Source organism: Oncorhynchus kisutch, linkage group LG22, assembly GCF_002021735.2.
Source record: "Oncorhynchus kisutch isolate 150728-3 linkage group LG22, Okis_V2, whole genome shotgun sequence".
NCBI classification, from domain to species: domain Eukaryota; kingdom Metazoa; phylum Chordata; class Actinopteri; order Salmoniformes; family Salmonidae; genus Oncorhynchus; species Oncorhynchus kisutch.
In genome coordinates this window covers 49,600,481-49,615,645 of record NC_034195.2, presented here as the reverse complement: position 1 = coordinate 49,615,645, position 15,165 = coordinate 49,600,481, and the positions used below count along the sequence as shown (strand labels likewise).

Genomic DNA, 15,165 nt, shown 5'->3' with positions numbered 1-15,165 from the left:
GGAAAAACTTGGTGCGTGTAGGTCCTACAGTCCATATACAAAAGTATGTGGACACCCCTTAAAATGAATGGATTTGGCTATTTCAGCCACACCTGTGTGCTGACAGGTGTATAAAATCGAGCACACAGTCATGCAATCTCCATAGACAAACATTGGCAGTAGAATGGACTGCACTGAAGAGCTCAGTGACTTTCAACATGGCACCGTTCTAGGATGGCACCTTTCCAACAAGTCAGTTGGTCATATTTCTTCCCTGCTAGAGCTGCCCCCCGGTCAACTGTAAGTGCTGTTATTGTGAAGTGGAAATGTCTAGGAGCAATAACGTCTCAGCCTCAAAGTGGTAGGCCACACAAGCTCACAGAATGGGACCTCCGAGTGCTGAAGCGCGGAAAAACAGTCTGTCCTCAGTTGCAACACTTGCTACAGAGTTCCAAACTGCCTCTGGAAGCAAAGTCAGCACAAGAACTGTTCGTTGGGAGCTTCATGAAATGGGTTTCCATGGCCGAGCAGGCGCACACAAGCCTAAGATCACCATGCGCAATGCCAAGTGTTGGCTGGAGTGGTGTAAAGATCGCCGACAAAGGACTCTGGAGCAGTGGAAACTCGTCTCTGGAATGATGAATCATGCTTCACCATCTGGCGGGTGGTTTGGCGGGTGCCTGGAGAACACGACCTGTCGGAATGCATAGTGCCAGCTTGGTGGAGGAGGCATAATGGTCTGGAGCTGTTTTTCATGGTTCAGGCCCCTTAGTTCCAGTGAAGGGAAATATTAACACTACAGAATACAATGATGTTCTAGACGATTCTGTGCTTCCAACTTTGTGGCACCAGTTTGGGACGGCCCTTTCCTGTTTCAGCATGACAATGCCCCCATGCACAAAGCAAGGTCCATACAGAAATTATTTGTTGAGATCGGTATTGAAGAACTTGACGGGCCTGCACAGAGCCCTGACCTCAACCCCATCGAACACCTTTGGGATAAATTGGAATGCTGACTTCGAGCCAAGCCTAATCACCCAACATCAGTACCTGACCTCACTAATGCTCTTGTGGCTAAATGGAAACAAGTTCCCGCAGCAATGTTCCGACATCTAGTGGAAAGCCTTCCCAGAAGACTGAAGGCTGTTATAGCAGCAAAGGGGGGACCAACTCCATATTAATGCCCATGATTTTGGAATGAGATGTGCGACGAGCAGGTATCCACATACTTTTGGTCATGCAGTGTACCTCATTGGGCACCGATGTCATTTCATCGTCTATTCCATGTTGGTTCAACTTCATAAACAACATTGATTCAATCAGTGTGTGCCCAGTGGGATGGTGCTGTCAATACTAAGGGATATGAGTAATAACAAAACCACCATGTTCATTTTATCAACAGGCCAATTGAAATTGTAGGCATTTCAGCCATTTTTCTCTTTTGTGCCTAAATGACACCGATTGATTTTTAAATCATGTTCTTAAATGAATATATCCTTGCTAGATTTAAATTAACATATCCTGGCTGTATTATCTCATTCCTATTCCAGTTATTTACACATAGGTTTGTGAAAAGTAGCCTGCAATTTGTTATATCTGACTCCAAACCTCATTTACCAGTAAACGATTCTGTGCTTCCAACTTTGTTGCAACTTAGTGGCAACAGAAGCATTTCGCTACACCCCCAATAACATGTGCTAAACATGTGTATGTTTATTTTTTATTTGACCTTTATTTAACTAGGTAAGTCAGTTAAGAACAAATTCTTATTTTCAATGACGGCCTAGGAACAGTGGGTTAACTGCCTTGTTCAAGGGCAGAACGACAGTTTTGTACCTTGTCAGCTCGGGGGTTTGAACTTGCAAACTTGCAACCTTCCGGTTACTAGTCCAACACTCTAACCACTAGGCTACCCTTCCGCCCCCCTGCAGTGACCAATAACATTTGATTTGTTTGATATCTAAATAAATACCTTGTCAAAAGTTGGCTCTCGTGTTCAATAGGTTTACTTTCACCGTATTCAAATCGATGTTTGGCACAGAGGTCAAATTGATATTTGACCTCATGTACGCACTCTGGTCTAGGCTAGTTCCAAAATCAATGTACCTGGCCCCAATAATGACACACCATAGTGCACACAACCTTGAGCAGTGGACAATGCCTTTTAGTGTCCCCTTTGATATCAATGTAAATATAATTAAACTGGACTATGTAAAGAGTTACCTAGAATATCTATTCACTAGATACTATCCTATTTTGGCTAAATCTCTCTCTCTCTCTCCCTCTCTCTCAGAATAAGCCATGACTATGCTCTATACTGTATGTTCTGTGTTGTATGTTCTATGCTCTATACTGTATGTTCTATGTTTTATACTGTATGTTCTATGACTATGTACATCACTGAGGCCGAGCTCCCTGCCATCAAGAACCTCTATACCAGGCGGTGCCAGAGGAAGGCCCTAAAAACACCCCAGTCACCCAAGTCATTGACTTGGCAAGCAGTACAGACGCACCAAATCTGGACCCATTAGGACACTGAACAGCTTCTGCCCCAAAGCCATAAGATTGCAAAATAGTTAGTTAAATATTTAAGCTCACCCGGACTATCTGCATTGACCCCTTTTTTAAAAAACTTTATTTAATGCGACAAATGATGTGGTAAATGTTTTTATTTTATTTTTATGAATGATGATTGCAGAATCATTTTTGAAGTTACGCAGGGCACATGTCACCACGTACAAATCTTTCTGTCCATGCTGGTGCTGCAGCCTGCTATATGATACACTAATACAGAACTATTAAAGGCTCTGTGCACCACTTTTGTGAAAATTTGAATTTTCTTAATATATATTTTTTATTCCGATTTTTCAGGGTGTGCTGCAGCACCCTCAGCACCCCTACTTCCTGCAACTATGTATACCTAAGACATGAAATAGATCGATGGGAGGGCATACAGGTTGGCCAAATGATTCATGTGTAATTTGTCTAAATGGGTAATGCAAACACCTCAACCACTACATTTTTATAGGACACTTTTAGTTTTTTACAGCCGTTTTAGTTTAATGGAAACACATTTTTCTATCCGAACTTTCTAAATGTCCACAGAAAAATAACTGAACTTAATGGAAACATAGCTACTGTTAGTCTACACTTGTTGTTTACGAAACATGTGGCAAATACAATTGTATTTTATTTGATGTCAGCTTAACTGTTGAGTAAGTTGAGTAAGTTGAGAGAGAGAGAGAGAGAGGGAGAGGGGGAGAGAGAAAGAGAGAGGAGGAACTGCGTGCTTACATAGACGGCAAAACGCCTGGGGAATCGTAGGGAAGAGGAAGCCAGCCGGCTCTCTGTCTGCCTGCTCAACTTCCTGCTCAGAAAGAGAAAAAGAAGCCAGGATCCTATTTCAGTCCAGCAGAGCCGTGTAGCCTAGCTAGACGGCAGTCAGTCAGCATGGAAAAACAAGGGGTCATACACATTTCATCATAAACATTTTCAAGGAGTGGAAGGAAAGGCAAACAAGAGATCGCAGGTAAATGTGAAAACAAGTGAATGTGTTTTCATGTTAAGTTATTATGGTTTTTCATTGTTTCTTTGATAGTGAAAAGTCAACATGGATTTTGAAAGGTAGGTTGATGAATTAGGTAAACCGATCTCAGTTATTGTAGATTATATGTGTGAGTAGGCCACAGGTGGACAGGTTGTTTTGTTTCTAGTCTAGTTTCTAGTAACCAAAGTTCAACAGACATAAAGCTATATGTATTGTTGCTGTTTGTTCACATGTTTTACTGTAAACTCAGTGATAACAGAGGAATAGAATAGGATCTTTCAGCAAGAGAGTCTCTAGTTTGTCTGGTCTGCAGTTGACTACACAACATTTCTACGAGCTTCCGGTTTGCATCTGTCTGGTAGAGAAAACATCTTCAAACTGTGTCAGTGAGACAGAAAAATAAATAGACAGTATTGGAGTCTGTCTATTTCAACTCTGTATAATCTCCCGTGTGAATTATGTTTCAGTCATACTATTCTATTCAAAAGTAAGAGAACGAGACAGACAGTTAGGTTTAATAGATCATAAAAAAGAAGATGGGTTTTATACAGAACAAACTAGATTCAACTCAAAACACCGCTTGGGCTTTCTGAAGCTGGCCGTATGTAACGACTATGGGGTTCACTCGCAATCGGTGGTTGGATTTCCCAGCCAGCGACAGACTGTCAATGTGAACAGGAAGAGAGCAGATTTAGTCATGGTTAAGTTGTCTCCACACACAGCACCTAAATCACATTAGGAGTTTCCATTCCCCAAAACACTGGATGGCTTTGTGTGAACTCTGAATAACCAGGAAGATCATGGTTCATATTACAAAAGGTGACAAATGTTTTTGCACAAAACTGTGTTTAAATGATTGCTGAGGTGAAGTGGAAAGTTGAACTTAATTAAATCAAATCAAATTTTATTTGTCACATGCGCCGAATACAACAGGTGAAATTCTTACTTTTACAAGCCCTTAACCAACAATACAGTTATGAGATAATACCTTTAAAAAAAGTAAGAGATAAGAATAACAAGTAATTAAAGAGCAGCAGTAAGTAACAATAGCGAGGCTATATACAGGGGGTACCGGTATAGAGTCAATGTGAGGGGGCCCCAGTGTCGAGGTAATTGAGGTAATATGTACATGTAGGTTACATTAAAGTGACTATGCATAGATGATAACAGAGTGCCAGCAGTGTAGAAGGGGAAGGGGGGGAAATGCAAATAGTCTGGTAGTTTGATTAGCTGTTCAGGAGTCTTATGGCTTGGGGGTAGAAGCTGTTTAGAAGCCTCTTGGACCTAGACTTGGCGCTCTGGTTGCGCTTGCCGTGCGCCAGCAGAGAGAACAGTCTATGACTAGGGTGGCTGGAGTCTTTGACAATTTTTAGGGTCATCCTCTGACACCGACTGGTATAAAGGACCTGGATGTCAAGAAGCTTGGCCCCGGTGATGTACTGGGCCGTTCGCACTAGTAGTGCCTTGCGGTCAGAGGCCAAGCAGTTGCCATATTAGGGAGTGATGCAACCCGTCAGGATGCTCTCAATGGTGCAGCTGTAAAACCTTTTGAGGATCTGAGGACCCATGCCAAATCTTTTCAGTCTCCTGAGGGGGAATAGGTTTTTAATCCATCTGGCCCTGCGGCCTTGTGAATGTTAACCTTTTTCAAGGTCTTACTCACATCGGCTGCGGAGAGCGTGATCACACAGTGGTCCGGAACAGCTGATGCTCTCATGCATGTTTCAGGGTTACTTGCCTTGAAGCGAGCAGAGAAGTAATTTAACTTGTCTGGTTGACTTTTGTCACTGGGCAGCTCTTGGCTGTGCTTCCCTTTGTAGTCTGTAATAGAGCCGGTGTAGTATGATTCGACTCTTAGTCCTGTATTGACGCTTGCCTGTTTGATGGTCGGAGTGCAGCTTCCGGGCTTAACTCAGTGTAAATGCTGCCTGTAACCCATGGTTTCTGGTTGGGGTATGTACGTACAGTCACTGTGGGGACAACGTCCTTGATTCTTCCGGGAAGAATCCCGGAACATATTCCAGTCCTGTAGTTTAGCATCTGCTTCTTCTGAGCACTTTTTTATAGACCGAGTCACTGGTGCTTCCTGCTTTAATTTTTGCTTGTAAGCAGGAATCAGGAGGATAGAATTATGGTCAGATTTGCTAAATGGAGGGTGAGGGAGGGCTTTCTACACGTCTCTGTGTGTGAAGTAAAGGTAGAATTTTTTCCCCCTCTGGTTGCACATTTAACATGCTGATTGAAATGAGGATAAGCTGATTTAAGTTTCTCTGCATTAAAGTCCTCTGGCCACTAGGAACCCTTAACATAGAATTCCCTCTCAAAACAGTCATTTGTTTTTGTCCCAGTATATGTCCAAGGGGTGGAGTGTGAGAGGGACAGTTTGACTTGATCTCATGACCCAGGCAGGCAGTGAGTTGGAAGTGGAACAGGATTGGGGAAATGCGACCCATAGTGTTGGATCCCCCCCTCTCTCTACTAATGTGTCCTTGACAGTAGAATAGGAGGAAGTCCTGACTCTGACAGTTTTGTGGTTTGACAAAACAGATAGATAACTCTAGGGACAGTTTGTGCCGGAAATGTGTTCTGACGATATGTGAGTATGTTTGTGCATATGTGTGTGTGTGTACTACGTAAGTGTGTGTGTGTACTACGTAAGTGTGTGTCTGTACGTGTGTGTACGTATGTGTGTGTGTGTGTGTGTGCGCGTACGTACGTGTGGGTGCATGTGTGTGTAGGTTTGATAATGTATTCATTAATCAGGGTCAATAATATTTGACTTTCCTCATCAGAACACCGATCATTGAGTTTGTCCGAGTGCCTCGTATTAAACCAGAGCCAGAGAACAGCTTCCAAGACTAGTCCCCATGAAGTGCACTACTTCAGACAAGACTAGTCCCCATGAAGTGCACTACTTCAGACAAGACTAGTCCCCATGAAGTGCACTACTTCAGACAAGACTAGTCCCCATGAAGTGCACTACTTCAGACAAGACTAGTCCACATGAATTGCACTACTTCAGACAAGACTATTCCCTATGAAGTGCACTACTTCAGACAAGACTATTCCCTATGAAGTGCACTACTTCAGACAAGACTATTCCCTATGAAGTGCACTACTTCAGACAAGACTATTCCCCATGAAGTGCACTACTTCAGACAAGACTATTCCCCATGAAGTGCACTACTTCAGACAAGACTATTCCCCATGAAGTGCACTACTTCAGACAAGACTATTCCCTTAGAAGTGCACTACTTCAGACAAGACTATTCCCTATGAAGTGCACTACTTCAGACAAGACTAGTCAGCCTGTGTGCTAGTATGTAGACTGTGATTAACCAGGCGGACAGGAACTCATAGGACTGCACATTCCTCCATTAAAATACAAAACCCACCCTGGTCGCTCCTCCTAGTCTCCCCCCCCCTCTCTCTCTCTCTCTCTCTCAGCCCGTCATACTTCCTGTAGCCTCAGCCAGGTTGGACCGTAGCATACTTCCTGTAGCCTCAGCCAGGTTGGAACCCAGCATAGTTCCTGTAGCCTCAGCCAGGTTGGAACCCAGCATAGTTCCTGTAGCCTCAGCCAGGTTGGAACCCAGCATAGTTCCTGTAGCCTCAGCCAGGTTGGAACCCAGCATAGTTCCTGTAGCCTCAGCCAGGTTGGAACCCAGCATACTTCCTGTAGCCTCAGCCAGGTTGGAACCCAGCATACTTCCTGTAGCCTCAGCCAGGTTGGAACCCAGCATACTTCCTGTAGCCTCAGCCAGGTTGGACCGCAGCATACTTCCTGTAGCCTCAGCCAGGTTGGAACCCAGCATAGTTCCTGTAGCCTCAGCCAGGTTGGACCGCAGCATAGTTCCTGTAGCCTCAGCCAGGTTGGAACCCAGCATAGTTCCTGTAGCCTCAGCCAGGTTGGAACCCAGCAAAGTTCCTGTAGCCTCAGCCAGGTTGGTCCTTGGCATACTTCCTGTAGCCTCAGCCAGGTTGGAACCCAGCATACTTCCTGTAGCCTCAGCCAGGTTGGACCGCAGCATAGTTCCTGTAGCCTCAGCCAGGTTGGAACCCAGCATACTTCCTGTAGCCTCAGCCAGGTTGGACCGCAGCATAGTTCCTGTAGCCTCAGCCAGGTTGGAACCCAGCATAGTTCCTGTAGCCTCAGCCAGGTTGGAACCCAGCATACTTCCTGTAGCCTCAGCCAGGTTGGACCGCAGCATACTTCCTGTAGCCTCAGCCAGGTTGGAACCCAGCATAGTTCCTGTAGCCTCAGCCAGGTTGGAACCCAGCATACTTCCTGTAGCCTCAGCCAGGTTGGACCGCAGCATAGTTCCTGTAGCCTCAGCCAGGTTGGAACCCAGCATAGTTCCTGTAGCCTCAGCCAGGTTGGAACCCAGCAAAGTTCCTGTAGCCTCAGCCAGGTTGGTCCTTGGCATACTTCCTGTAGCCTCAGCCAGGTTGGAACCCAGCATACTTCCTGTAGCCTCAGCCAGGTTGGACCGCAGCATAGTTCCTGTAGCCTCAGCCAGGTTGGAACCCAGCATACTTCCTGTAGCCTCAGCCAGGTTGGACCGCAGCATAGTTCCTGTAGCCTCAGCCAGGTTGGAACCCAGCATACTTCCTGTAGCCTCAGCCAGGTTGGACCGCAGCATAGTTCCTGTAGCCTCAGCCAGGTTGGAACCCAGCATAGTTCCTGTAGCCTCAGCCAGGTTGGAACCCAGCATACTTCCTGTAACCTCAGCCAGGTTGGACCGCAGCATACTTCCTGTAGCCTCAGCCAGGTTGGACCGCAGCATAGTTCCTGTAGCCTCAGCCAGGTTGGAATCCAGCGTACGTCTGGCTTGAGCTGTGGGTCCTACTTTTTCAACCATCTCCTCTGTTACTTTACATTACACACACTAGTCTGCACGCTTCTATTTCACACTGACTTGTCTTCACACGTCACAGTGTAGGCTACTACAGTGGTGTACTAAGTATACAATACATTTGGATTGATCCATTATAGAAACATTGTCTGTTGTAAGTAGACACCAGGCTACACAGGCACATTGTAAGTAGACACCATGCTACACAGGCACATTGTCTATTGTAAGTAGACACCATGCTACACAGGCACATTGTCTATTGTAAGTAGACACCATGCTACACAGGCACATTGTCTATTGTAAGTATACACCACACTACACAGGCACATTGTCTATTGTAAGTAGACACCATGCTACACAGGCACATTGTCTATTGTAAGTAGACACCATGCTACACAGGCACATTGTCTATTGTAAGTAGACACCATGCTACACAGGCACATTGTCTATTGTAAGTAGACACCACGCTACACAGGCACATTGTCTATTGTAAGTAGACACCATGCTACACAGGCACATTGTCTATTGTAAGTAGACACCAGGCTACACAAGCACATTGCCTATTGTAAGTAGACACCATGCTACACAGGCACATTGTCTATTGTAAGTAGACACCAGGCTACAAAGGCAACAGGCTAGGAACAGCCCAGGGCCACACTCCGGTGGCTGGCCTGTTCTCCATCCTCCAGGCCTGCTCCTGGACAGAACAACCCTGGTTCAGTGGTGGAAAAAGTACCCAATTTTCACACTTGAGTCAAAGTAAAGATAATAAAAAAATAACTATTGTAAAAGTGAGTCACCCAGTAAAACACTACTTGAGTAAAAATTGTTTAAAGTATTTGATTTTAAATATACTTAAGTATTAAAAGTAAATGGAATAGCTCTGTTTTTTTAAATGTTATTTACAGATAGCCAGCGGCAAACCCAGACATCATTTATAAACAAAACGTTTGTGTTTAGTGAGTCCTCCAGATCAGAGGCAGTAGGGATGTTCTCTGTTTAGTGAGTCCTCCAGATCAGAGGCAGTAGGGATGACCAGGATGTTCTCTGTTTAGTGAGTCCTCCAGATCAGAGGCAGTAGGGATGACCAGGATGTTCTCTGTTTAGTGAGTCCTCCAGATCAGAGGCAGTAGGGGTGACCAGGGATGTTCTCTGTTTAGTGAATCTGACAGATCAGAGGCAGTAGGGATGACCATGGATGTTCTCTGTTTAGTGAATCTGACAGATCAGAGGCAGTAGGGATGACCAGGGATGTTCTCTGTTTAGTGAGTCCTCCAGATCAGAGGCAGTAGGGATGACCATGGATGTTCTCTGTTTAGTGAGTCCTCCAGATCAGAGGCAGTAGGGATGACCAGGGATGTTCTCTGTTTAGTGAGTCCTCCAGATCAGAGGCAGTAGGGATGACCAGGGATGTTCTCTGTTTAGTGAGTCTGACAGATCAGAGGCAGTAGGGATGACCATGGATGTTCTCTGTTTAGTGAATCTGACAGATCAGAGGCAGTAGGGATGACCAGGATGTTCTCTGTTTAGTGAGTCCGCCAGATCAGAGGCAGTAGGGATGACCAGGATGTTCTCTGTTTAGTGAGTCCACCAGATCAGAGGCAGTAGGGATGACCAGGATGTTCTCTGTTTAGTGAGTCTGACAGATCAGAGGCAGTAGGGATGACCAGGATGTTCTCTGTTTAGTGAGTCCTCCAGATCAGAGGCAGTAGGGATGACCAGGATGTTCTCTGTTTAGTGAGTCCTCCAGATCAGAGGCAGTAGGGATGACCAGGATGTTCTCTGTTTAGTGAGTCCGCCAGATCAGAGGCAGTAGGGATGACCAGGATGTTCTCTGTTTAGTGAGTCCACCAGATCAGAGGCAGTAGGGATGACCAGGATGTTCTCTGTTTAGTGAGTCTGACAGATCAGAGGCAGTAGGGATGACCAGGATGTTCTCTGTTTAGTGAGTCCTCCAGATCAGAGGCAGTAGGGATGACCAGGATGTTCTCTGTTTAGTGAGTCCTCCAGATCAGAGGCAGTAGGGATGACCAGGATGTTCTCTGTTTAGTGAGTCCTCCAGATCAGAGGCAGTAGGGATGACCAGGATGTTCTCTGTTTAGTGAGTCCTCCAGATCAGAGGCAGTAGGGATGACCAGGGATGTTCTCTGTTTAGTGAGTCCTCCAGATCAGAGGCAGTAGGGATGACCATGGATGTTCTCTGTATAGTGAATCTGACAGATCAGAGGCAGTAGGGATGACCAGGATGTTCTCTGTTTAGTGAATCTGACAGATCAGAGGCAGTAGGGATGACCAGGGATGTTCTCTGTTTAGTGAATCTGACAGATCAGAGGCAGTAGAGATGACCATGGATGTTCTCTGTTTAGTGAATCTGACAGATCAGAGGCAGTAGGGATGACCAGGATGTTCTCTGTTTAGTGAATCTGACAGATCAGAGGCAGTAGGGATGACCAGGATGTTCTCTGTTTAGTGAGTCTGACAGATCAGAGGCAGTAGGGATGACCAGGATGTTCTCTGTTTAGTGAATCTGACAGATCAGAGGCAGTAGGGATGACCAGGATGTTCTCTGTTTAGTGAGTCCTCCAGATCAGAGGCAGTAGGGATGACCAGGATGTTCTCTGTTTAGTGAGTCCTCCAGATCAGAGGCAGTAGGGATGACCAGGATGTTCTCTGTTTAGTGAGTCCTCCAGATCAGAGGCAGTAGGGATGACCAGGATGTTCTCTGTTTAGTGAGTCCTCCAGATCAGAGGCAGTAGGGATGACCAGGATGTTCTCTGTTTAGTGAATCTGACAGATCAGAGGCAGTAGGGATGACCAGGATGTTCTCTGTTTAGTGAATCTGACAGATCAGAGGCAGTAGGGATGACCAGGATGTTCTCTGTTTAGTGAGTCCTCCAGATCAGAGGCAGTAGGGATGACCAGGATGTTCTCTGTTTAGTGAGTCCTCCAGATCAGAGGCAGTAGGGATGACCAGGATGTTCTCTGTTTAGTGAGTCCTCCAGATCAGAGGCAGTAGGGATGTTCTCTGTTTAGTCAGTCCTCCAGATCAGAGGCAGTAGGGATGACCAGGATGTTCTCTGTTTAGTGAGTCCTCCAGATCAGAGGCAGTAGGGATGACCAGGATGTTCTCTGTTTAGTGAGTCCTCCAGATCAGAGGCAGTAGGGATGTTCTCTGTTTAGTGAGTCCTCCAGATCAGAGGCAGTAGGGATGACCAGGATGTTCTCTGTTTAGTGAGTCCTCCAGATCAGAGGCAGTAGGGATGACCAGGATGTTCTCTGTTTAGTGAGTCCTCCAGATCAGAGGCAGTAGGGACGACCAGGGATGTTCTCTGTTTAGTGAGTCCTCCAGATCAGAGGCAGTAGGGACGACCAGGGATGTTCTCTGTTTAGTGAGTCCTCCAGATCAGAGGCAGTAGGGATGACCAGGGATGTTCTCTGTTTAGTGAATCTGACAGATCAGAGGCAGTAGGGATGACCAGGATGTTCTCTGTTTAGTGAGTCCTCCAGATCAGAGGCAGTAGGGATGACCAGGATGTTCTCTGTTTAGTGAGTCCTCCAGATCAGAGGCAGTAGGGATGACCAGGGATACTTTAAATTGTTTTTACTGAAGTACTTTACACCACTGCACTGATTCCATGTTGATGCCATCAATGGCCTGTGACCCTCTAGGTATGGACAGTGCCATCACGTTGTGGCAGTTCCTGTTGCAGCTGTTGTTGGACCAGAGCCACAAGCACCTGATCTGCTGGACGTCGAACGACGGGGAGTTTAAACTGCTCAAGTCTGAGGAGGTGGCCAAGCTGTGGGGGCTCCGCAAGAACAAGACTAATATGAACTACGACAAGCTGAGCAGAGCTCTGAGATACTACTATGACAAGGTACTACATTTATACTACACAGACAGTAAACACTACCACAACGTACAAGTACTCACCCAGACATACTACTAGAAATAAATGAGACTAATATGAACTACGACAAGCTGATCAGAGCCCTGAGATACTACTATGACAAGGTACAGCCCTCTTGTTTGTTTGACATTTGGTTTTGATGTTACTTCACTCAAGGTACAGCTCTTAGAATACTCTATTAGAATACTCCCACGGACAATTATCTCTGCACTGTTTATTTGGCATTTCGGTCGATGTGACATTTCATGGTAACTTCATGTTGTTTGTTGTTCTTCTTTTTCAACAGGAAGATCCCCACTGGCACATAGTTCCACTTCCTCTTGTTTCACCTAACAAACAGCATAGCCCAGAGACGATGATGCATCACATACCCACACACTGTAGAATTTCAGACATTTTGTAATCATTTGAGATGGCTTTGGTAGCAATTCATTTTTCTATGAATGAAATGTTGAAATCAAAATGGTTGCGTCAACATTGATAATTTAGAGTTATTTTATTTATTGACAATAGAATATGAAAATATATGTTGTCTTCTTATCAGCTCATAAATGTGTAATAAATCTTTTGTGTGTAATTACATCCATGAATAAAATATTAGGGAATTCACAAAAACATTTTTCGGTTGAACCTGCACACTAATCTCATAATAATGTTCCATCTGCCCCAGAACATTATCAAGAAGGTGATCGGACAGAAGTTTGTCTACAAGTTTGTCTCGTTCCCGGAAATCTTAAAGATGGACCCAGCAGCAGTAGAGACTGGCTTGGCTTCCGGTCTGGTGACGCTCCACGAAGACCAGGACATCCAGGACCTGGATGTAGAGGAGGAGGAAGAAGAGGAGGTACAGCAGCAGCAGAGGAGGGCCCTGGGGGCGGCGTTGGGGGCGGCTGCGGCGGCCCAGCAGGCTGCGTGTCATAACAAGTACTTCGGCTCTGGCCTCTACTCCTCCTTCAGCATCAACACCCTCCATTCTCCTCCAGAGGAGCTGCTCCGGGCCCTGAGGGAGAGACAGCAGGACGAGGCCCGCTCCGGAGTCATCCGATTTGGGACGGGTACCACCGAGAGTACTCCACCCTCACTGTCCCTCATCAACCCTGAGCCTTCATCACAATCCTTCAGCACCCACAGGCCATCCAAACCCTCCTCTCTCCACCATTACACCCACCACCAACACCACTCCCCACCCTCCTCCTCCCCCCACAGCCATAACCCCCAGCCAGGGCCAGGCCGAGGAGGCTGGAGCCCAGAGGCTGAAGAGGAGGAGGAGGACTCAGACCAGGGAGCCCAGCCTCTGAATCTCTCTTCTGGGCATAGAGAGAGAGAGCAGGCCCTGCAGCCTCCGGAGAAGAGGACCAGTGGTGGTAGTAGTCATGGAGACAGTTGTCATAGACTCCCACCCAAAACCAATAAGCCCAAAGCCCTAGAGATCTCCGCCCCCTCCCTGCTCTTGACAGGAAGTGACATCGGCTCGATAGCCCTCAATAGCCCCTCCCTCCCGTCCGGATCCCTCACCCACGCCTTCTTCACTGCACAGGTATGGTGAACTATACCACTACTTGACATGATACAGCCCCAGTGAATACTTAACACTAGCATCATTAATAAACCCTATTTACAACATTAAGAAGTCAGGTAAACTGATTCCACTCCATATCAGGTTGGTTGATGTTAGGAAAAGACAGAGTGATGCTAGTTAATCTTCTCTAAAATAGAGAATAGTGTTGCAGTGATTTTTCTTTCCTTCTTAACTGTACTGAGGCCTGCCTGGTTACGGGGAGATGGGGGCTGGAGTCTATCCAGAGTTCCAGACCATTACGTCAGTGTCCCCAAAGCCCAGCTAGAGCAGCAAGGCACTGCCGTGCCACAGGCCGCTCAGCCACATCGGACCCAGTCTTCTAGATGATATGGGTCTTATTACAGTACTAATGTTACGGAGCACACGATCCAAACTCAAGCAGTATTCAAAAAAATCACATCCAACTACAGATTTCTCAGCGTGTATTTTAGTTTGTGTGTTTTTTTGACATGTAAAAAAAACCATGAGGCTTCGCTGAACCACATTTCCATCATTAGAAAGAAGACAGACAGTGGTACAGCTTTTACACTGTTTACAGCAGTGCAAAGGAAGATCAGAGGAAAAGCAAGAGATTTACACATATCCTGTCCTAGTCACGGAGAGAGAGATGGTATAAGAGAGAGAGATGGTATGAGAGAGAGAGTGATGGTATGAGAGAGAGAGAGATGGTATGAGAGAAAGAGGGTATGAGAGAATGAGAGAGAGAGATGGTATGAGAGAGAGGGTATGAGAGAATGAGAGAGATGGTATGACAGAGAGAGTGAGTATGAGAGAGAGAGAGATGGTAGAGAGAGATGGTTTGAGAGAGAGAGAGAGGGTATGAGAGAAAGAGATGGTATGAGGGAGAGAGAGAGTGAGTATGAGAGAGAATGAGATGGTATGAGAGAGAGGGAGAGAGGGTATGAGGTGGGGGGCTAAGTGATACCATATGCTCCAATCATTCCATTAATATGAAGGGAAAGGCAGGCAGACCAGTCATGCAGGGCTGGGTCCCTCCACAACAGTGAAACCTTAACAACAATTACCCCCCTCTCCACCCCACCTCCTCACCTGCTGTCTCTCTCCCTGCCCTCCCACTCTCCATCTCTCTCTGCCCCCCCCGCTCTCTCTCTCTCTCTCTCTCTCTCTGCCCCCCTGCTCTCTCTCTTTCTCTGCCCCCCTGCTCTCACTCTCTCTCTCTGCCCCCCCTGCTCTCACTCTCTCTCTGCCCCCCTGCTCTCTCTCTCTGGCCCCCTGCTCTCTCTCTCTCTCTCTCTCTCTGCCCCCCTGCTCTCTCTCTCTCTCTCTCTCTCT

At 46.2% G+C, this 15,165-nt stretch overlaps 1 protein-coding gene across 3 annotated transcripts in view; it reads left to right on the top strand.

Moving 5' to 3' along the window:
- The first annotated feature begins 3,281 nt into the window (after window positions 1-3,281).
- The window catches only part of LOC109867274 (ETS domain-containing protein Elk-3), a 16,015-nt gene continuing 4,131 nt past the window's right edge, over window positions 3,282-15,165 (top strand). The window contains exons 1-3 of one of the 3 annotated variants that reach the window (XM_031801275.1): window positions 3,282-3,508; window positions 12,052-12,260; window positions 12,964-13,830. In XM_031801275.1, the coding sequence (XP_031657135.1) occupies window positions 12,054-12,260; window positions 12,964-13,830 (1,074 nt within the window). In that variant the 5' untranslated portion in view covers window positions 3,282-3,508; window positions 12,052-12,053. Of the gene's footprint in view, window positions 3,509-12,051; window positions 12,398-12,579; window positions 13,831-15,165 lie in introns of those variants that run through there. The other 2 variants (XM_031801276.1, XM_031801278.1) reach the window with 2 other exon arrangements.